Source organism: Symsagittifera roscoffensis, chromosome 1 (genome assembly GCF_963678635.1).
Source record: "Symsagittifera roscoffensis chromosome 1, txSymRosc1.1, whole genome shotgun sequence".
NCBI classification, from domain to species: Eukaryota; Metazoa; Xenacoelomorpha; order Acoela; family Convolutidae; genus Symsagittifera; species Symsagittifera roscoffensis.
Genome location: NC_087062.1, coordinates 14,027,264 through 14,051,248, shown reverse-complemented (window position 1 = coordinate 14,051,248; position 23,985 = coordinate 14,027,264). Strand labels below are relative to the sequence as shown.

Below are 23,985 nucleotides of genomic sequence, written 5' to 3'. Positions count from 1 at the left end.
GATCCGAGACTCAGCTATGCGGTTGTGTTCGCATGTAAACGAAAGCTGATCAAAAGTCGTTTGACTGTTGGCCTAAAAATAGTAACTTTTTACTTGGCCCTAAACAGACCAGAAAATCAACTGGCAAGGTCGAGACGGTGAAAAACGAGTAGGATTAAGGTAACTGACGCCTGCCAGTCGTTAATAGGTACTTTTTCTACGCTCCGTCGCTGTGTAGTATTTGGGCGAATGTTACATCCACTGTCACAAGCCGCCTATCAAACAGGCAGGAGTACTACCGAGAACGTTTTCGCTGTTAAAAATCTTTTTCAAAAAGCGATTTCGAGAGTTGACAGTGATTTCCACCTCCTCCTTCTTGACATGAGCGCCACCTTTGACTGTGTCGACAGAAGAAATTTGTAAGAACCTAAGCATATGCACTGTAAGAAAGCTTTGTAAGAACCTAAGCATATGCACTGAGGAACCCAGAGCAGGCAGCTTTTTAAAACAGAATCCCTGTCAGTATAGATTGCGAACGTCGCTTGCGTATTCGGAACAGTAAATGACCAAATAACTTTTGACTGCGAACGCCGCTTGAGAAAGCTTTGTAAGAACCTAAGCATATGCACTGAGGAACCCAGAGCAGGCAGCTTTTTAAAACAAAATCTCCCCGTCAGTATAGATTGCGAAAGCTTTGTAAGAACCTAAGTATATGCACTGAGGAACCCAGAGCAGGCAGCTTTTTAAAACAGAATCTCCCTGTCAGTATAGATTTGAGAAAGCTTTGTAAGAACCTAAGCATATGCACTAAGGAACCCAGAGCAGGCAGCTTTTTAAAACAGAATCTCCCTGTCAGTATAGATTGCGAACGCCGCTTGCGTACTCAGAACAGTAAATGACCAAATAAATTTTTTATTTGGATCACTTGTATATTAAACTTTCTCGTGTCGAGTTGCGTGTTCTTATTGAAGAAATGTAACCCGTATCGATTTTAATTGTAAGGACATCAACACTTGTCATCTTCTTTTATCATTATCACTTCCATATCTAGAAAATTTCGAGGATCTTGACTGGAATACGTGATGAAGGCACTCCTGACTGTAACCTCGGTTACTATGATACTTATGACCTTCTGATTACTTATTAAAAAAGTATTTTTTCTTGCTAGGATTTTACTGGGATCATTCTGTGCTACGTGCACAGCAACCGGCTATTCTTGTATTGTCTATGGAATCGTTGGCTTTATAATTGACGGGTTGGCTTACGACACGGTGACTTACATCTCCATTTCTTTTTCGAGTGTCTGATGAAAAGAAATTGCGATGGGTCCTTTTTTATATTTTTGTTCAGTAGCTCTTTGTCCGGAGCTGATTTCTGTTGTACCAAAAAAAGTCGTGTTTGCAAACAAATAGTTTTTAGATCGTTATGGGAAAAGGTGCTCCACGTGGTATCCGAACCGCTCGCAAACTGCGAAACCACAGACGTGTTCAATTGTGGAATGATAAAGACTACAAAAAGTCACATTTGGGAACAGCTCTGAAAGCCAACCCTTTTGGTGGGGCTTCCCATGCCAAAGGAATTGTACTCGAGAAGGTAATTTTTTTGTGAGTGGATATTAAGGACGAGAATTGTATACAAAGCTGGAGAAAATGCTGAAAAATCAGAATGTTTTATTTACATTGTTATTGGGATCTGAAGATTGTTGTATAATTGTCTGCTGATTTAGGTCGGCGTGGAGGCCAAGCAGCCGAACTCTGCTATCAGAAAATGCGTTCGAGTCCAGCTGATCAAAAACGGCAAGAAGATCACAGCTTTCGTGCCCAGGGACGGATCTCTCAATTACATTGAGGAGAACGATGAGGTTCTGGTTGCCGGATTTGGTCGAAAGGGTCATGCCGTCGGAGATATTCCCGGTGTGCGGTTCAAGATCGTGAAAGTCGCCAATGTCTCGCTTTTGGCCATCTTCAAAGGAAAGAAGGAGAGGCCCCGAGCTTGAGCAACTGAAAGTCAGAATGAAATGAGCATTAATTGCTGTTTATTCCTTAAATTGAAATAAATGTACTCATTTCAAAATTTTTTGTTTATAAGACAAAAGCACTTAGATCTTCTCCGAACTCATAGGTTTTCGAATCAGTTACATTTTTGGGCAAAATTTTTGGTTAACAATGTTCTGAAGTCTTCTCAGCTGATTAATCGCTTGCAAAGGATAATCATCTGACAGCATTTGTTTATAAAAAGCCAAAGCAGGCTCTTTTTTTTTTAGGAAATATGCTTTTTTACACTGTATGATTGTAACCTCTTAAGTTTTTGCCAAAAAGCTCTTGAGAGTCTGTTTTTTACACTTAATCTCATTATCGTCTAATGAGCATATGTTTTTCGATCGAGAACTTGAATTTTTCATCTTCCGAGTTATCGTGTTTTGATGTTTAAACTTCATTCTTCAAACTTTTCAATGCCGTTGCGATTAGCGATGTTTAAACTGGAGTTCATTCTGAGCCCTTGCTAACTCATAAGCAAAGTTTAAACAACATACTTCATGTCTCTTTTCACTTGAGAGATCACATGTACCTGTAACCTGGAATTAGACTTTTTTAACCTCTCAAACACTTTCTTTTTAGCAATCTGTAAAATAGCTAGAGTTTACTTTCACGTTACTCATCAGCTCAAGTACTTGAAATATTAAATAAAATATCTATCATAAAGGTAGTAATTAGGTTGAGTTCATTTAAGGTAGTAATTGATTTTCCAAATACGTATATTTGAAATTTTTGATTTTTTCGGATTTGTGGTTTTCGTCTTAAATTTCGTCGGTTAGTTTTTATTTTATGAATGTCATTTATAATATTATTACAGTTTTTATCGGTTTACTTCCCGAAATTTTTACTAAAATTGCAAGATTAAGTACGGATGGGTCATGAAAACGCGTGAAACTTTATAAAAACATGTTTTAACAACAGTTGTATTTTCGACTCAATAGGGGTCGACCCCAATTTTTTTGCTTTAGTTTTTGCTCTTAAAGCCTTTCCCAATGCTTTTAAGGCAGTTTATAAATATCTTCCGATACAAACATGTAGTTTTTGTTGGTTGTTTTTTCGACTTTTTTCAAGTAGTTTCTTCAATAAAAGTTTTCACAATTTTTTGCCTTTCGTCTGTTTTTCCATTCACTGTCTTATAGCGCAATGTTTTTCTTTGTATTGCAAGTGTTGCAAAGCTCCGCTTCGCCTCTGTGTTTGATAATGAGCTTCACCATCTTAAGAAAAATCATAAATAAGTAGGAGCTACTTTTGATCCGACCATGTTTTGTCCTAAACTGCAAAAAAAACACTAAGGTCAGAAACGGATATGATCCTGGAAGTCATAAGACGAATCATCTTGGGGTCAATCAAAAGGAACGCTTTTTGAAACCCATAATCCAGACCATTGCCGACATATTTCTGGGCATTTCCTCAAAATATTTTAATATGATACAAAATAATATGATACTCGAAAATTCTGACTGATCTACTTATCTATCTACCTATATCTATCTATACTATATTTAAATGCTATTGACAGCTATCTCCCATGTTTAAGCATAATAATTTTGCATGTTTAACGAAAGAATTTTTTCATGTTTAAGCTATGTCATATATTGCAATGCTTAAGAAATTTTTTTAATTGGTTTTCAGCAAGGTCATTAATTTTTCAGTAATTTTTTTTCGAGGCCAAATTAAGTCTGTCTGTCTGTCTGTATACTTGCTTTTTTATTTAATTTGATTATGTCTGTCTACCCGTCTACTATTTTTTTAACTTTCAATTTGGTTTCGACGATTCAGTTTAAAATAATACTACTGTCAAACGGTTGTCTCTAATCTTTTTTTCTCTTTATCTGGCTCCAACCTTGCCTCCAAATATGACTGCTCAAATCATTTAAGCTTTCGAGAGATGAAGTTTTTTGTGATTTTTCAAAAAAAAATTTAAAATAAAATTAAATCAATTTTTTTCTTCAAAATTTGAAAAATGGCAACCCTGTAGTTGGGCGCTATCAGAGTGTTTTCAGGGGGTTGCGAACCTTGCCTCCAATTCTGACTGCTCAAGTTGCTGTAGTTTTCGAGATATGACGTTTTTTGTGATTTTTTCAAAACAATTTTCAAAATTTTAAAATATTTTTTTTTTCAGAATTTGAAATTCTTTAATTTGTATCTGGGTGCTGTCAGGGTACTCTCAGGAGTTGGGAATCTTGGCTCCAAATCTGACTGCTCAAATCCGTTTATTTTTCGAGATGACGTTTTTTTGTGATTTTTCAAAAAAAGTTAAATTAATTTTTTTCTTCAAAATTTTGAAATTTTGCAACACTAGTTGGGGGCTATCAGAAAACTTTCAGGGGTTGCGAACCTTGACTCCAATTACGACTGCTGAAGTTGCTGTAGTTTTCGAGATATGACGGTTTTTGTGATTTTTTCAAAACATTTTTCAAAAACTTAAATTCATTTTTTTTTCAAAATTTCAAATTCTTTAAGCTGTTGGGTGCTGCCAGGGTACTCTCAGGAGTTGCAAATCTTGCCCTCAAATATTACTGCTCAATTGCTTTTAGTTTTTGTCGTATGATGTTTTTAGTGATATTTTCAAAATTTTTCAGAAAACCCAAACAAACTTTTTTTTAAAAATTTGAAATTCCCAACCCTGTAGTTGGATGCTGTCGGGTTTTCTCAGGGGTTGCGAATCTTGCTTCCAAATATGATTGCTCAAATTCTTGTAGTTTTTAAGATATGACGTGTTTTGTCATTTTTCAAAAAAGTTTCAGAAAACGCAAACAATTTTTTTTTCTTCAAAATTTGAAATTCCCAACCCTGTTTTTGTGGGGACTATCAGAGTACTCTCGCGGTTTGCGAACCTTGCATCCAATTATGACTGCTCAAATTTTTGTGTTTTTTGAAGTTTTCCAGATATGACGTTTTTATGATTTTTCAAAATTTTTCATAAAACTCAATTTTGAGTGTTTTTTAATTTGAAATTCCTAACCCTGTAGTTTGGTGCTGCCAGGGTACTTCCAGGAGTTGTAAATCCTGCCTCCAAATATGACTACTCAAATACTTGTACTTTTCGAGATTTGACGTTTTCGAGATGACGAAAAAAAGGAATTAAAAAATATCAAATATGAAATTACCATGTAATTGGGTGCTTTCAGAGTTCACTAAAAGCCTGCAGATCTGGTTTCCAGATCATGTTCCCAGTTTTTCATGTTATCATAAATTCGAAGCACCGAAGGTGCGTTACACTCTAGTCTTTTTAAAAAAAATTGCCGTGTCACTAATTTTATCTTTTTGGCGGCCTGTTTGCCATGCTATGTTTGTGCTGTATTACAAATGTTGCGATCTGCTTCGTCTCAGTTAATGAACCAAACTTTCACATTCTAAACCTAGATAAGTTCCTCTTGAATGATCTTCGATTTCAGATTTTCGTGAATTTGCATAAAAATATATAGTTATTACTCTTGAAAGAGCTATTGTCTTCCATCCCGCAAAAATTTTGTCGCGTGAACGTTTTTGGTTACCGGCTAGTCTTATAAGATCAGTAGTAAACAGTTGGATTTTAGTGAAACCCGGCTTAGTGAAACAAATTCTGTGAGTGGCGTCAAGATTTGGCAGAGAATGCATAGCATTTTGAGCGCCGATAGACCAGTTAATTTTTTTCTGCATACGTTTTTTTTGTCTCATAAGCTGTGCTCTTTATTTTAACTAATCGAAAGGTTTTTTTAAATGTTCAAATCCATGTTTATTTTTTGAAATTATTTCCCATTTTTTGTCTGCTTTCTTTCAGTTTATTCTGTTGTTTTAAACAAATATACACCGATTTTTTGAGTTCATCTGCTTTCTACTTCTCTCTATATTTGTTCCAAACACTGGAATTAAACGGAAAGGAGGAACCATGAGGGTGTGTAGGTCAGCGAATGTGGAATCATTTGAAGACATTTCAATTTGTTCCGCTTCCTTGGTACTATTTCAAGGTATCCAATTTGGCCGACAGATCCTGAAATTTTTCTAAAAGCGACTTCGGCACCAATATATAATATTTTTGAGGGGGGAGAGCGTTCCGAAATCGCGTTTTTTGGGGGTCGAAACCTTCCAAGAACATTTTTGCTCTTTTTTAAAGATTCGACGTTCGCAGAAAAATTGATCAGAATAGTGTCTGTTTAGTGATTTGGGAGAGCTCGCAAAACCAATTTAGTCGTTCTCAATGTTCGAAAATCTGATCCCACCCCCATTGCTTATGGAAAATTTCTCCTGCTTTTTTCAGACAAGAGAATGAGCCGACGATCTTCTGGAAACGAACACAACTTGAAACATTGTGATAGTAACTCCAAATCACTTTGCTCTTCCAATCTAGATGTCATTCTTGAATCCATTCGAATGTGGGCTGGCGACCACGTTTTAACAGCCGTCTTCTTCGGCATCATGATAGCCGTCTCAGTGGTGCCATGTTTTGTTACTTTCACATTTATTGTATTCTCTCTATTTGTAGCTTTGTGCTCTATAGTATTTGTGGAGGGGGCGTTTTTCGTGTTCGGAGCCTTCTTCGTGTTTATTTTTATCGCAATATCAGTCGTGGCAGCCTCTTTAGGCACAGCTTCGCTCGCAATATTTCTGCATCTCTTCAGGTTATTTGTGCCAAACCCAATCGAACAAGATAGCTCAAAAGTGAACTGAATATGGGTGTTGAAAAAAAACATATCGAACTGTATTTGAGTGTGATTCCAGCGTGAACGACTTTGTGTTTTATCATTTTGTAATAGTTTTTAGACGTGTATTTTTGCAATCAATTAGTACGATTTAACTAGTGTTTTTATACGTGTATTATTGCAATCAAGTAGTAAAATTTATTAACTAGGTTTTAGACATTTGAGTTTTTCCTTAGTTTTGACATGCAGTTGAGATCATCCGATAGAGAAGGAGACTGCTTCAAGCTAGACGCATTGCCAAATTTACATATTCTAAAACAACAAACGAGTACATTAATAAAAAAAAGAGTAAGATAAACTCTTGGAACTGAAAATGTAAGAATACGTCTTGGCCTGTTTCCTCATTTCCGAGGCTATGAAGCATATATATTGCATGTATCCTTTCGCTGATTATAGAAGCTAGATATCCTTTTAGCTGTTAATCAGGAAAAGGCAAAGCTTAGATTTAAATCGGAATGAGCAGAAAAGACCGAGTACTACTCATTTTAATTTAAAAAAAAAACACTTGAAAGTTAAACAGAAGCAATTGGTGATATGATATACTAGTTAGTTATTGTTGCACCTTTTGGAGAAAGTATTGGATTATATATGCTTGGTGTTTTTATTGAGATCAGTTTCGGCGTTCGAATAGTAGTTCTCAGCGACAATTTTTTGGTACCACAGAAAGTATCGCCTCCCTGAGTTCAAATGAGAAAAGATATCTTACTTGTAAAATTTTTTGCTAAATTAATTGGTTATCAAAAATTGTAAGCTTGGAAAGGTTCTGTACTAATTTATGCGCGCTTGTCAGAATTTATCTTTGGCGAGGAAAGTGTTAGCACGTGTTATTTCAGCGTGGCAAATGATCCTGCAGTCAAAATCATTCCAAATTGATTTGAGGCGATCTAATTGTTCATATTGATGCCCCATATCCCTCAAACTTATAGCACTCCATATAAAGTTTTGGCTGTTGGAAAGAAAAACAATCAAAGTTCAAATTGATAGTTTATCCAAGTTTTTTGCCAAAAGCTATTCGAGACCAGTTTATGGGAAATCGGACAAGAATTGGGCTACGATGTTATGTTGCAGAAGGTAAGTGCGTTATTTGTGCCATGCTGTAAGAATGACTTGGATACTGCCGCGAAGAGGTTTTTCTCATCAAAAACAGGTTAAGCTCCTAGAAAATAAATTGGACCCTCAAGACTCACACTGAGAAAACAGAGGAATAGAATTAAAATTGGAAGAAAATCATATAAATGTAACTAATGTGTACAGCTCACTAGACTCAAGCTGCGACTCTGGTTACAACTCGTCCATAAATCAAATACTCAATTTCGGGGAATCTAATTTTTTTCGGTGACTTAATTACTCATAACTTTCTCTGGTTCTCTGAATTTGACGAGGTTGCTAAAGGAACTACACTAGCCAAAGAAATTGATGACTCAGACCATGTAGTCATAAATGAGAATCTCAATTTGTGAAAGGCACCCGACATAAGTCTTGCTAGTGCAAACCTGGTATTGAATGTTAGCTAGACCCCAGAGTCTTGCCTTGGCTTTGATCATCAGGCAATCGTACTAACCCTTTTTTGATGACAATTTTTTTGAACTATTAAAAAGAACTTTCATAACTTTAACTTTCATAACATTCGGCAAAATTTTCATATATACTTTTAACTAACGCGATAAATAGTTTGAATTCGTTAATACCCTCACCCACAAAGAAGTTAGTCACAATTTATGAAAAACTGCCACCTCTTTAGCAGGCAAATCAGCTGAAAATGCACAAAATCAACCCATAAATTTGAATTAACCATTGTATGATTCGAAAAAATGTGGCACTCACTTCAATTAACAATTGTCCTCAACCGCGCATCCCAAATAAAGAGAAATGCAGCGCGCTCAGCAGACTAAAAGAAAGGCGTTTTAAATCCACCATAATTGTTCCAGAGGTCATCACAACCTAAATGAAACTGAACAAGAAAAGGAAAGATTTAGGGCCGGACATTATTGTGACCATTTATCTGAACTACCCCGGAGAGAAAGGTATCAACTTCCTTATAGAACTAGCTTGTATCACTCACTCTCAACTCGTGAATCATTCTGCAAATCTGGGAGGCCGATCGACTCTATCTTTTTTTTTTGAAACCGCACAACAGCAAAAATGAAGCTCACAAAGTGCTCTTATCCCTACTAGCTAAATTGATTAAAAGTAGCTTGCTGCGTGATTTCAGCGTCTCCCCCTAGTAGATCACCACGAATTTAGAAAACAGAGGTCAAAAAACACTGCTTCAAACCGCATAACCCCTGACACACTCTTGGTTGCCTTAGACCTTATTGCAACTTTTGACACAGTGGATCACGGTATCGTTTTGCATGCTACTAAAAATTCGACTCTCCCAAACAACACAAAATACGGATAACAACATATCTACAAGCCAAAGCAACTTGTGTTACTTGTGTATGAATTTAGGAACGAAAAAAGAATGCGACGAATACAACAATGCGTGCAGCAAGTAGGTGTTTTGCCTATTCTTCAATATATACATATGATCAATGACACTTCCATCTGCCAAAAACATCAATTAAACAACATATGCAGATGGTTTTTCTATCATCACCACTGGATATAACACGACTGAACGTAAACTACATGGTACAGCCCCACCTATGTTTTTTAAATGTTGGGCTTTAAAAACGCAGTTTAAAACTATCTGCAGACAAATTTTCAGAACAATAAGAATCTGGAATAAAGCATTAAAGAATCATTGTAATATGATTACCGAAAAGATACTCGAAAAAACTATCTACCATTCAAAAATCTCAACTTTTAGGAGTCACCTTTGATAATCCCTTCTATTTCACTGAGTATTTTACCTAAATTATAAAATTGTCCAAACACGCTTTAACTAATTTAAAAAAAACTCCTAGGCTCAAACCGGGGGCGCATTAAAGAAACTCTTTTGTACTTATAAGGCCATTAGGCGTAGCGTTCTGATTTTCGCAGCTCCTGTCCGGGCACCTTTAGAAAATTAACTTAGCTCTAAAAACGCAGTCGTGCAGCACGCAGTCTTGCGAGCAAAAACACAGTCTTGCCTTCGTGGGAAATATCTTCAAACTCGAAAAAAGAGCACTTAGAATTGTAACCAGCTGCATAAAAATGTCACATCCAGCAAAAGAACACAATGAAAAGTTGGGCAAACATTTTTTATTTGGCTGCCATCAACAAAAATGATGTGACCACAACGCAACCAACCACAAGCCAATGTCGAGACTTATGGAAGAAAACTTGGCGAAAATACTGTGGTAACATCAAAAAATAACTTGATGAAAATGATCACATTACACCAGCAAAGTAGCTCTAAGACAATTCGTTCAAATAAGATGCGAAACTAGGTTACTGAACTTCCCTTCAAACCGAGGGGCTCTCAAGCTCCAGAAATAGCTTCGGAACAAGCAGCCTTCACAGAATTAACGACGTACTCTTCAACTCCGCTGTGGATATAACACGCAATTAAGTAGCTATTTGTCGAGGTTAGACAAAAAAAAACAATCGCCCAAACTGTTGCGCTAGTCCGTGTGACATTCACCACCTCCACTTCAACGGTCCAGTCAAGCTAACATCTCTAACACTTGACATCTTGTGGGACAACCTCGTTGCTGTCGCTGAATGGCTCAACTGAACAACATAACAGGGAACATTAGGAGTTTTTCTCGTTTCTCCGCAACTGCCCGCTTGAACCTGTCGCGCGAGTTTTTCTCGTTTCTCCGCACTAATTAAAAACTGCCCGCTTGAACTGGTCACGCGCGTTTTGCTCGGCTCTCCGTACCAAAAATTATCCCCCAGAATAGGTTTTACTCAGTACTGTCAAAGGGGGCCGCTCTCAGCGAACCATGGGAAAGCCATAGTTACTGATTGACGGACAAGATGAAATCACAATACTCGAATAGGACAGGTTAATGGAAATGGGACGACCGCTTCTGTTTTAGCTACAAACAATAAGGAGAAATCTGAGGTTTCAGACTCAAAAAGCTCGTTTTCACACAAAAATTTATTTTAAACAAGGTTCCTAAAATGACTTTTTTGCACAGTTTCTCCATAGTGTTTTAGGGGCCTCGGAAAAAGTTTTAAGCTGACCCAAAACAGTGATAAAAGATCCCGTTCTGGGGACCTCAGAAAAGGTATCAGGACCTCTTAAATGCAAGTCAACCGAATGTTTGAAATTTTCCGAAAACCTATCCTACTGAAAAATTCCGTAAGCCACTTATATGGAGCCTGGATGGGTGATATTTTACAATAGGTGGTAATTTTGGGCATAGTCCATGTATTAAATTCAAGAAATATAATGCATAATACAGTCGTTTCAGTTTCAATCAATTGATAGTTGTTCTTAATAAATTACTCTGCCAGATATAATTTTATTCAAAAACTTAACTTAACACTTAATCAAAAAAATTGGGGTTTGAAATGATAAATACTGTTTGAAGTATAATAAAAAGCTATCCAGCTATTAACTTGAATCTGCCACCTATTGTGATATATCACCCCTGGCTATATTGTTTCTGAGTCTCAATTGGTAAAGCCATTACATCCTGAACGGTAGCTCGGGGTTCGAACCGATCGCAACAGGCTATCTTCGGCTGAAAACTAAAAAGTATAAAACTTAGAATCATTTGAGCCAATTACACTTGCGAGCGTTGTGTTATTCGGTCAGTGCACATATTTACAACCTAACTCGCATTAGTTGGTGCTCAGCAAAGCACAAATTTTCCATTTGAGGATATGTGTGGTGTTCATGTCTTTTTTCCGCATGTGTTTTGTTGGTATTATTGGTGAATGGTGTTTAGAATACAAGGAGGGCAAATGTAACAATTGTTAAAACTCTCAATCTGTGGGTCGGAGGCTCAAAATGGGATGTACGCGGATTTTTTTTTGCTTTTTTGCGATTTTATTTATTTTTGCTTTTTTATTATTTTTGCTTCTTATTTTTGCTTTTTTGCGATTTTAACTCTTTCTTGCCACTTGCGAAATGCCGCTTTGCCTGTGTCATGACTTGTTGTTCCGACCATTCAAATTGGGGAGTAAAATATCTTGGGGTGTGTTTGTTCCGATCATTGAAAATGGGTAGGAACTTTGTATTCGGGTGTTTTATTTTTTTTCTTTTTTTTTCCACGAAAATTCAGATATGACAAGCAACCCCTAAATGGGTTGAGTGATATATTTTAATTGAAGCCCTTTCAGTCGTGATTTCAACCACCGCACAAATTTTCCAAAAAAAGGTCCCAGTGTGGAGAAGAACTGGTATAAAATCGTCAGTTCAATTTCGAGGAAGTAATTTGAGTGATTAAATTTTATGAAATAAAATTTTTAATGTAGGTAGTGAAAAACTAAGTTGTACTACCTAAAATTTTGAAGTTTTATTCAGCGCTTCCTTTTCAGTTTTTTTTTAAAATTTTTCTACTTCGTTTGCTCATCTTTCGAAATCAACTGTTGTCAATAATGCCAAAATCAATAAGGTCTACACGTTCAATTCGTTCTCTCATCACAACACCCACACAGAAAATGACTTATAGGGAAACAAATTTTGAAACCGCTTTTCTTTCGAGGCATATTTCCATAGTTAAATAAATTTATATTTATAAATTCGCTTCGGCTTGAATTTTGGATAAGTAACTACAAAAGCTGATTATTATGAAAATACCCACGATTTCGAAGATGGCATTGCCTGGCAGTGTTCGGAGGGTGTAAAGGCCGAGGGTGGGGCAGACATGTTCTAGCCATCCTGCCAACAGTTCTGTGTCGAGGGCCACATCCTTGTTGTGAACTGGGTTGTCGTGCTCCTCCATCCACCAGAGCTTCTTCACGCTCTGAATCTGAACTCCTTCGACTGCAATGGAATGAAAAATAAATTCAAAAAACGATTTAGTTAGCCGCGTAAAAACGACGAGCATGTTTTTTTGGGTCTGATAAGCATATTATTGTTTGTTCTTTTTTCTGCAACTCGATGTCATGCATAGACACGATTCTTTAGCGGTAATAAGTTGCTACGACAAAACATGTATTTTTACGCTTGCGATTAGCAAGCGATATCAAACTGGAAAAAAAAAGACTTTTTTCGGGTTAACAACTAGTTTAACAGAATCACTTGATAGCTTTATTAATGAAGTTAATTGTCATGAAAATGTGGGTCCAGTAAAAAGCAGGTTTAAGACGCGAAAGATAAAACGAACGAATCCGAGACCATGCCAGATTTTTTAGAGTCGATGAACGTAGTTAAGACTCTTATATAAGTCTTGATGATTTTTTTATCGTTTTTTTACAGGAAAATCTTCGCCTGTGTTGATTTTTACGTGTAAACAGCATTTTAACAAAATCGCTGAAACAGTTTTTTTGCTAATACTTTTGTCAACCAACAGACATGAAAATGTTGGCTTTTAAATACCCAATTTTTCGAAATTTTTCATCTTGAATCTAAAATTTGCAACTCGGCCTGATTACCTCATTTTTGTCCTTTGAAGAGCGAAAAAGTTTCTTTTGCGTGCGAGACCTTCGAGAAGTCTCAAGTTTTTAATGAATTTCAAAATGTTTTAACGATCAATCTTAAATGACTTTTTTGGCTCGACAGCTGTCTGCACAGAAAATATTGACTTCGTTTTTCTCGTTTCGATGCTAAGTTCTAGCGGCTGTATTTTTTTCAACGTTTTTGTTAACTAATTTTTCGATTGAATGGCTTTTGTCTCAACTTGCCCTGATATATTTCTGCTGTATTGCACGTGGTGCGAAGCTCCGCGTCTTGTCTGTGTAACAATTTTTATCTTAAGCTGGTTTGGGTTTTCAGTTTTTTGTTTTCTTGATTTGATTTTTTTTTTCAAACCCCGATCCCATTCGATGCAGGACCAACCGTGGAGGGGGGGGGGGGGTGCCATCTATTTTGCCGTATCGAGGTCCACATCGAGTTCACAAACACAACTTTTCCAATTGTTTGTTTTTGGTTTTTCATGATGTTCATTGTTGCTTTTTTACCCTTGCGATAAGCAAGCGTATTGCAATCGGGTACAAGACTTTTTTTTCCGTAAATAACTTTGTTCACAGGACTGACCTCATTGAGCCTGGACTCCATCGTATGCGTATTTTATGTACACTAGCCAGCTTGCGAGCGTTAGTGAATTATTAGGAAGCTTTTTTTTACCTAACTGGCAAATAAAAGTGTTCATTATTTGGTGGCAAAGTGTTCATTATTTGGTGGCTTTTTTGCTATGATCACGATCTGCAGAATTGAAAATCTTATAACATCTGTTCTCTGTTTTATTTGCGGCCAGTGTATGTATGGCTGAGTGTTTAGTGCGTGAGTCTAAATCTCTAGGTCGCAGATCGAATCCGAGACGTAGCCGAATTTAGGCGACCTATCTACTGAGACGACAAAGGCCTCTGGTTGGAATTCTGCCGGGCCTCTTTTTTGTAAACCTGAGTTTTGGTGCTTTTTCGGATTATCGTTCGTCTGTTTATTTTTGTCGGCTTAGTTCCCGTAGCCCAATTTTTTTGAAGGTCAGCTTTCTTTAAGTTTCTATTACAACCATGCTTGACAAAGTTCGCTTCCAGTCGGGACTAAATTTAAATTAGTCAACAAACTGAAATTTGTTGACTAATTTAGATTTAGAGTGCCTCTTTTTACCGGCTTTTTAGTTCTATGGTGCAGGTTTTTTTTCCGGACTTCTTTGAACTTTTTGCAATTTCTATGACAAAAATGATTTTTGAAGGTTGTTTTTGAGTTTTTGAATTTGATTTCTTGTTCCATTTGATTCTAATCAGTATAATTTATTTTTCTATCGCAAGTCGTGCGCAGCTCAGCGTCGCCTCTGTGTTAATTGTACATGAGTATTCATAATCAAAATTCATAATACCGAAGTATCAAAAATCATAATATCGAAAAATGTTCGCTTCGTTCCAGGAAACCATTATCAGCTGTAACCGGTTACCGTTAGATATTTGTTTTACATTTCAAAATAGGAAAAATCTGAGTTCGCTCATTTTAGTTTGGCGATTTTATTGCAGTGATCAGTTAATAACCTAAAGGTTTTTAAAAATCGAAGAACATTTCAGACTCTTAGATAGGTCGCGATGTTTTTTTTTAGTTTTTTTTTCTTATCAGGAAAAGTCCTAAAATTTGTTCAGGCTCAAATGGTCTTTTTCGTTGCTTGACTTTTCATTTTTTAAAAACATTCAGTTCATTTCTTTTGCCAAATAGAAAGCAAGCTCGGCTTTCGAACAGCGAAAGCGTAAAGACCACGAAAAACGTGACTGACTTCTAGTTTCGAAAATGGAATTTAATTATCGAATATCGGAGCGAAATAAAAATTTTACCTAGTGATCAAATTTTCTCAAATTGGGGTAAATAAATAAGTGTCGATCATGTATTTTCTAAGAGTAATGAACGTAGTGAAGACTTATAAAGGTCTTGCTGATTTTTTTTGTTTTTTTTTTTTTTTTCAGGAAAAATTCTTAAAATTTGTTCACGCGCTTTTTTGATTCTTCGCGGTTTGACTTGTGATTTCTTTTTAAGTTCTGTGCTTTTCTGTTGTTTTAAGGAATTCAAACTCCACTACGGAACAGCAAAATTGTTAAGGTCACGAAAAACGTGATCGACTTCTTATTTTGAAAATGGTAATTAATTAACAGAATTCCCAGCGAAATAAAAAATTCACCTATTGATTCAGTTTTCTCAAATTGGGTTAATTTTAACAAAAAAGCGTCCATCATAAATTGTTTTACAAATTTAAAGAGCTCTAAGGCCATCTAATTTTTTATTTATGAGTTGAAGATTTTTGAAAAAAAAACAAGTCGGTTTTTTTTTCAATTTCCTGGCGTTCATTACTCTTTTCCAACTGACAGTTGGCTATGTTTTAGAAATTCAAAGAATTTTAAGGTCATCTTTATTCTTTGAAATTCATAAGTTGAGTGTTCTAAAATAAGTCATCAATTTTCTTCTGTTTACTGGTATTCATTTACTCTTTTCCAACTGTCTGTTGGCTCTTTTTTTTTAAAAAAAAAATGATCGATATGTAGTCACAAATTTTGAGATTTATTTTTTCGAAGATTTTACCTTTGTTAGTTATTTCTCAGGTATTACTATTTACAGCTAATTATTCTTGCTATAAGCAAAGGTATTGCTATCGGGTACTAGACTTGTTCCAGCGTAATTAATTTTGTTCACTAGAATTATCTTCCGGTCCCCTCTTTGGAAATAGTGAAAAATTATTTTGAGCTTGTTAGAATTTCAGTTATCCACTCTATTTGAAAATTGCTTTTGTATTTCTGTAATTTCACAAACTTGATTTGTTAAAATTTCCTTTTTTTTAGATTTTATTTTTTGCCTGAGGTTTTGTACTAGATTAGATCGGCCTAGTCGCCTCTTACTGCGACGTTTGGTGAGAAAAATCTTCGTGTCGGCGTGTGTTTGGGGGAATTCAAAACTATTATTATGAACTGAAGAACACTGCTGGGCGAATGCGCTCGTCGTACCATGCAGAAATAGAAGCCATTTGTATGAATAGTTTCTAATTCATTAGCTTCTGGAAACTCATTTATTAGATGTTTCAAGTGTTCATTATAATATATTATATGCATGTGTTTACATTTGCGAAGCAAGTATTTTAGGAATAACCATCTTTTTTTCCAAGCTAAGTCGCAAACTTTGTTGCCCTTTTTTGGGGCACCCATACAGCTTTTTCATAGCATGTGCTTTGACATTCGAATAGTAATAAATCAAGACTGTTGATGCCTTTCTAATTCATCAAATGAACAGCAAAAAGTGATTTGTTTTGAGCAACAACAATAATGAAAACTCTATTTTGATTTTTTTTACCTCAATATATCTCGCAGTTTTTTAAAATGCATAACTTATAAAAAAAAGGTGGCTTTATGTTTTGCGGTTTGTTACATGCTAAGTTAGTGTGGATGCCTTCTGTTTTTTATTCCAAATTATTACTTGCAAAATTGAGTCTATTTGTTTTTGGTGCCTCATTTGCTAAATCGCATTGGCAATTTATTAGCACATGTAGCTGCTTTGTTCGTGACTAGTGGTTGTCGGTTGTTGAGCTTGCGTGGATCAGTGGACAGTGCGTGAGACTCAAAATCTCTTAATTGCAGTAGGCTGCAGATTCGAATGCGACACGTAGCCGAGTTTTTGCTAATTCGAGGTTTATTTCTCTTTTTTCTTATTTAATTTGATAAAGCTGCCTTTTGGTCGTGTTCTCACAAGTGTTTGCTTAGCGCAGCGTTGCCTTTGTGTAACACTTGCGACAGCAAGTGTGTTGCAACCGCGTACGACAATTTTTTCCCGTAAATATGTTTGTCGCAGCACTCATCTCCTGTTCCCCTCTGGTAGAAATAATGTAACAGACTTATTTGAAATATCTGTCCTATTCTGAGGTTTCTGTTTATGTTAATTGTATTGTCACCAATTTGGTTTGTTAAATTTTCATTTTTCTATTTTTTCCGCTTTCAAGGTTTCCGCCTGTTTTACATAGGCTTAAAGGCCTCATATTGCGTCACTTGATCAGCGAATGGTTTTTGTGTCTGTGTTTTTGTGTCTGTGGATGCCTTCTGTTTTTTATTCCCAATTATTACTTGCAAAATTGAGTCTATTTGTTTTTGGTGCCTAATTTGCTAAATCGCATTGGCAATTTATTAGCATATGTAGCTGCTTTATTCGTGACTAGTGGTTGTCGGTTGTTGAGCTTGCGTGGATCAGTGGACAGTGCGTGAGACACGATTTCAAGGTTTCTGTTTATGTTCATTGTATTGTCACCAATTTGGTTTGTTAAATTTTCATTTTTCTATTTTTTCAGCTTTCAAGGTTTCCGCCTGTTTTACATAGGCTTAAAGGCCTCATATTGCGTCACTTGATCACCGAATGGTTTTTGTGTTTGTGTTTTCAGGGTAGGAGAACGTTTTGTTTTCTACTACATTTGAAAGCGTGTGACACGTATCTTGCCATGTTTAAGCGTTTCTTGCAACAGTTAAGGACAAAATGTTTCTGTGTTTCAAAAATTTTCAGCAAGTAAAGATTTCAAAAACTTCACAGAGAATCCCAACCCTATAAGGGAGAGAGAACTGTAAACGTACACTCAGGTATCGCAAAACTTGACTTCCAATATGCCTGCTCAAATCCTTTTAGTTTCCGAAATCTAATTTTTGTTAGATGTTTTTTGATTTTTTTTTTCAAAACATTTAGTTTTAAGAACACTTGACAAAATTTGAAATTCAGACCCCTATAGTTGAGTGCTAGGAGATGTGGCATACATGCATGATTGAGAAAATTTTTTAACTTTCCGAGATTCGACGTTTATTAAAATGTTCCATAAGTTTTATGTAGTTTTCCATAAGTTTTTAATTTTTTTTACAGGCTCTGAATTTGACTGCTCAGATCTTTTCAGTGTTCTCAGATCTCAATCCATCCATACATTCAGGCATCCATCCAACAAGCCATCTACTCAGCTATCCTTCGAACTAGCAATCCATCCATCAAGCCATAAACCCATTCATCAAGCTTCTTATTCGTCAAGCAAGCCATATAACCAGCCATCAAGCCAATCATTCATTAATCGGTCCATCACTCTAGCCATCAGTCTATCTAGCTATCCAACAAGCCATCCATACATCAAGCCATTCATTCTTCAAGCGATCCATCTATCTGCCCTAATCGATCCATCCATCAAATCAGCCATTCATCAATTCAGACGTCATTCAAGCTATCTAAAACTTCAAACTATCATCCATTCAACCTGCCATCTAACCAATTATTCGTTCTTCTATCCTGTCATCCATACATCTATCGACACATCCCTCTGTCTATCCCCCTCAATACTCCCATCATCCACTCAACCAGCCATTCATCCATCCATGAAGCCACTATACATCTAGCCATCGGTTGATTAATTGAGCCAGCCATCCAATCATCTTGCCATCCGTCCATCCAACCACCAATCCTTTCATCTAGCTATGCATCGATCTAGCCACACATCCATTCATCCATTCAACTAGCCTTCTACTTACCAATTTTGCGCTCAATCATCCTGCCATCTATTCATCCTTCAAACGATTCAACCATCTAAGCCAGCTATCAATCATCCTGCAGTTCATCTACACATTCCCCAGTCCCTTATTCGTACACCATCATTGATCTAGCCGTCTATCCATCTAGATTTCTATCCGTCCCGCATACATTCATTTAGCTATTCATACATCCCATAAGTTATCCATGCAGCTGCCCATCGTCGATCTAACCTACAATCCAACTAGCCATCCCTCCATTCATTTAACAAGCGATTCCTCCAATAAGCCATCCTCCCATCAAGCCATTCATTTTTCAAGCGATCCGCCCTTCTAGCTATTCATCCATCTAGTCATCAACCTATCCATCCAGACATCCATCCATCAACAAGCCATGCATGCACCTGGCCCTCCATCCATTCAGTCGTCTCTCATCACGCCATCCATCTATCGAGTCACCATACATCTACCCATCAATTGATCCAGCCATCTTTTTTTGCCATTCGTCCATATAACCAGCAATTCATTCATCTGGCTTTTCATCGATCTAGCCATCCATCAATCCTGCCTTCCTTTCATCCAGTACGCCAGCCTTCCAGCTATCACTATAGCCCTCCGTCAACCCTGCCATCTATTCATCCATCCAACGATCGACTCATCTCCGCCATCCATCAATCATAAGGCCGTCTATCCCCATATCTATCCAGTCCTCCAACAAACCTTTTATCATCGATCTAGCCATCCATCCGTGTAGGTATCCATCCATTCATGCATATCAGTCATCCATGCATGCAGCTGTTCATCGTCAATCTAGCCATCATTCCAACTAGTCATCTCTCCATACATCCAACGAGCCGTCCATCCATCAATCCATTCTTTTTTCAAGCGGTCATTTTATCTTGGTATCCATCCATCTAATCATCAATCCATCCAACAATCCATGATTCCAACAAGCCATTTATGCTCCATCCATTGTATGCAGCTGTCCATTGTCGATCCAGCCATCATTCCAACTAGCCATCTCTCCAGTCATCCAGCTAGTCATCCATCCATCAAACCATTCATTCTTCAAGCGATCAAATTATCAAGGTATTCATCCATCTAATCATCAACCCATCCAAGCATCCATCCGTTCACTAAGCGATCCATATATCTAGGTATCCAACCATCTAATCATCAATCCATCCAAACATCCATCCGTTAAATAAGCCATCTATTCAGCCGTCTCTCAATCCTGCAATCCATACATACTGCCATATATTCAACCAGTCTCCCCGGCATCTAGCCATCCGCCCAGCCATCAAACTATCTATCTATCAATCCATTTTGCCATCCATACAGTCACGTATTCAGCCATCAATCCATTTAGCCTACCAAGCTACCATTCTTTCATCCATCTATTTCCTCGATTCGGCCATCCGTACATCCAACCAGTTATTCTTCGATGTAGCCGTCACTCAAGCCGTCCTACCATATGGTCATCCATGCGTCCATCCAGCTATATATCCTGCCTTCACTCCATCCTTTCATGCATCCAGTCAATCATTCAAACATCCATCGATCCATCCAATCATTTTTACAGGCAGCTAAAAACCCATCCAGTCTATTTTTTGCTAAAGATAAACGATGATAATTTTCATGCAGCTTCAGCTGCATGGGGCCTGCTATTTAGTTTTTAAGTCTATTTGATTTTCTCGTGTTAACGGCTTTATTCTAGGCCGATGGGGTTTCTGCTTGGCTGAAGGGGTTTCTGCTAGGCTTAAGGGGTTTCTGCTAGGCTTAATCGGTTTCTGCTATGATTTCTGCGACCCTTTTCCATTCAATAGACTTTTTGGCAACTTTGATTTTTTTTGACGCAGTGGTATTATATATTTTTTGTCCACAGGAGTTAAAAGAACTAGCTTAAGTTAATAGATAGCTTAAAATGTGATATAAAAAATCAATTTAAAAAAGTTTTAAATTTTGAGTTCATTCAAAAAATACTATTTTTTTTTTATATTTTGAGCGCATCTCTTGAGTTTGTACACATGAGAGCGTTGTGTATCAGCATGAAACTATTGTTTTCCAAACTAGCTCGCCAATAAAAGTGCTCATTTGGTGGCTTTTTTCTTATAATCACGAATTGTATCATTGGAAATTTCATAGCATCTCTTCTCTGCTTTATTTGTGGCTTTTGTTTGTCGATCATAAAGCGTCCGTGGCCGGGATGTAAGGAAGTGAGATTCCAAATCTTGAATTCGTAGGTTCGAATCTAACACAAAAGTTTAACTAACTCGAGGCTGATTTCAGCTTTTTCATATTTCATTTTATAGAGCTGCTGTTTTCTTGCTAGTGTTCGCGAAGTGCAGCTTCGGCTCTGCGAATAATTTCTGGTTATAGTCGTCATTTCAGTATAGTGGAAGATTTTATCTATACATTCATTTTTGTTCTAATTTCCTCTTTTATGTTTTTTAAATTTGAATGCTAGTTTCACTAATTCGCCGCCTTTAAGCTTTTTCAACGTATTATTTTTGCATGTTTAACGAAAGAATTTTTTCACGTTTAAGCTATATCGTATTCTGCAATGGTTAAGAATCGTTTTTCGATTTTCCAATTTGATTTCAATGTTTCTGTCACTGAAATAAGAATAAGCAGTGGGAAGCAGTCAGATTTTTCCCAGATGTTGCGAAATTGGCTTCCAAGTAAAAATATCAAAATCCTTTTAGTGTACGAGATAGGATTGTCGTTTTCAGTATGAAACTATTTTTGTGATTTTTCAAAAATTTTCAGAAAACTCAGATTACAAAAAAAAATTACGAACTTTGAAATTCCCAGCCCTGTAGTTTGGTGCTGTTAGAGACTCTCAAGAATTGCGAATCTTGCTTTCAAATATGACTGCTCAAATCCTTGTAGTTTTCGAGATATGAATTGTTTTATGATTTCTTTTTAATTTTTCGGCAAACTTAGTTTTGAAAAATCAAAAAATTTAAATTCCCAATCTTGATGTTGGGTACTGTAAGAGTATTCTCAGCAGTTCCAAATTTCAAATCTTGCATCTAAGTGCGGCTGCTGAAATGCTCTTAGTTTCCAAGATGATACGTTTGTGATGTATTATTTTTTAAATTGTTCGAAGAACTTAGACACAAAATTTTCATAAAATTGGAAGTTCCAGCTCTACAGTGAGGTTCTTTCAGGGTACTCCCAGAAGCTGCGAATATTGCCTCCAAATTTTACTGCTCAAATAATGGTAGTTTTCGAGATCTGCTGTTTTTTGTTATTTTTCAACAAATTTTCAGAAAACATAAATTATTATTTTTTCTAAATTTAAATTTACCAACCCTGTAACTGGGGGATGTCAGAGTACTCTCAGGGTTTGCAAATCTTGCCCCCAAATATGAATGCTCAAACCTTATTAATTTTCCAGATATGGCGTTTTTTGTCATTTTCTTTCAAAAGTTTTTCAGAAATTTTAATTTATTATTTTTTTAAATATGAAACTTCTTACTCTGAAGTTTGGGGCTGTCAGTGTACTCTCAGGGATGCGAATTTTGTCTCCAAATATGATTACTCAAATGTTGGTACTTTTCGAAATGTGAAGTTTTGTTTTCTACGGTTTTTTCAAAAAAAAAATAGAAATCTTAAGTTCGAAGTTTTTCAAAGTTTGAAATTACCAACCCTGTAATTGGTTGCTGTGAGAGTACACTCAAGATGCAGATCTTATTTTCAATATATACGGTTTTTAAGAGTATTTGAAAGTGCAAAGCACCGGAGGTGCATTACACGCTAGTCTACCGAATTTTTGAATTGTTTACACAAAATTAGCAAGTGTTATCAATTTGAGCGCCTTGGTTTTTTAAGCAACTTGGCGTATAAAGACCATTTTTTCTGCCCATTTTGTAAATTTTGGTCACTTCATTCAGTTTTAAGTTCATACTGTAAATAATGTTAAAGGGATAGAAGCTTCCGCTGTTACATGCATTCAACTTTTTTAAACTTTTACCGGGAAAATTCTTTAGACTCTTTCGATTTTAATAGGTTAACTAAATATGAGAGAAAAAGGCATCCGCGTTACTCACTCCCTCATCCTATACGCTGGCGCTATATTAATCGGCAAATTTTAAGCAGTTTTCCATGATACTAAATAACTTTTGAAAACCAAATCACAATCGAAAAGGTCTTTAAATTAAGCTTTAAGTTTTTTCATATTTTATGAGGAATTAGACCTAATCTTTCTTGAATATGTAAGCTAAAAAGTCTCCGTGTCCCCTTTTGTGGTCGAAAAAAAACTATGATCTGATTTAATGTGGGTTTAGTTTTTTGTGCTGAGTATACTCAAATTAACTTGCCTTTCTGCTTGTGCTCTAGTACTGGGCGTTTGAGCAGGAGCGCCTTGCGTAGCATTAGGTTCCGGAATTCTCGCATGTAGGGAATCTTCATGCTCTCAGGAAGCTGCATCAATCTAAGATATACAGGCTGCGTTTCAATGACTCAGTTCTAATTTTCATTTATGTTGTATTATTTATAGAACTAAAAAAGAACGAATTCTGAAGTTACTTAGTTTTTTTTCCGTAGTTAGTTAAATTGAACTGAATGGACAGGATCAGATCAGTAAATTGAAATGGAGAAACTATTGAACCATAATCGTAGATTCGATCTCAGTAAACTGCTGTTTTTCTCTTGCAAAACAAAAACCGAAAGAACTGTTGGAATAAAATAGCCCTTGTCATGAACCTAGCAATTTAAGAATCATTTGAGGAGAGGTCAATTCTTTATCTTCTATTAATCTTCTATTACGCAATTTGAATATTTAGTACCTAATTCGTTTTTTGGTCTGATAAAATACTGAAAGTTTGGCTTAATGAACGCACCTAAGTTGGAGAGTCGAGTGAACAAAATGGATTGTGGAACCTGATCTAAACTACATTTTATTATTGGATAAATTAGATATTTTACCACTGTAAAATATTTAATATTAACCAATCATAATCCATCCAACTAACAACCCACTTATTTGCAAGTGCTGAAATTACTTGTAATTTCAGCACCAGAGAGATTTGAATTTAACTTAGAAATTAGTTACCTCTCTAAGAGAACTTCAGCAGTTGCAATAAGCCAGTATACTCTAGATCTATTGAGCCTAGCAGAGACTAGTTAAACACCCTGAGACTAGTAGATATAAGAGTAAGATTGGGATCGGTATTAGACTAAGAAGTTGCACGAATCTATCCGGCCGAAAATAAGATAGCGTGACGAGCAGACGGTGTACCCTATCCTAATTT

General features: G+C 36.4%; 2 protein-coding genes across 2 annotated transcripts in view; one reads left to right on the top strand and one right to left on the bottom strand.

Moving 5' to 3' along the window:
- The first annotated feature begins 1,391 nt into the window (after window positions 1-1,391).
- LOC134857859 (small ribosomal subunit protein uS12) lies at window positions 1,392-2,052 on the top strand. The gene is made up of 2 exons (XM_063873754.1): window positions 1,392-1,572; window positions 1,706-2,052. Exons 1-2 carry the CDS (start codon window positions 1,405-1,407, stop codon window positions 1,973-1,975), a joined length of 438 nt encoding a protein of 145 aa, XP_063729824.1. The 5' UTR covers window positions 1,392-1,404; the 3' UTR covers window positions 1,976-2,052.
- A 4,207-nt stretch (window positions 2,053-6,259) lies between these two features.
- LOC134847324 (uncharacterized) overlaps window positions 6,260-23,985 on the bottom strand; it is a 107,395-nt gene continuing 89,669 nt past the window's right edge. Inside the window, exons 10-12 of the mRNA XM_063864550.1 lie at window positions 23,053-23,165; window positions 12,382-12,563; window positions 6,260-6,949 (exon numbers count right to left, since the gene is read on the bottom strand). Of these exons, the coding sequence (XP_063720620.1) occupies window positions 6,941-6,949; window positions 12,382-12,563; window positions 23,053-23,165 (304 nt within the window). The 3' untranslated portion in view covers window positions 6,260-6,940. The remainder of the gene's footprint in view (window positions 6,950-12,381; window positions 12,564-23,052; window positions 23,166-23,985) is intronic.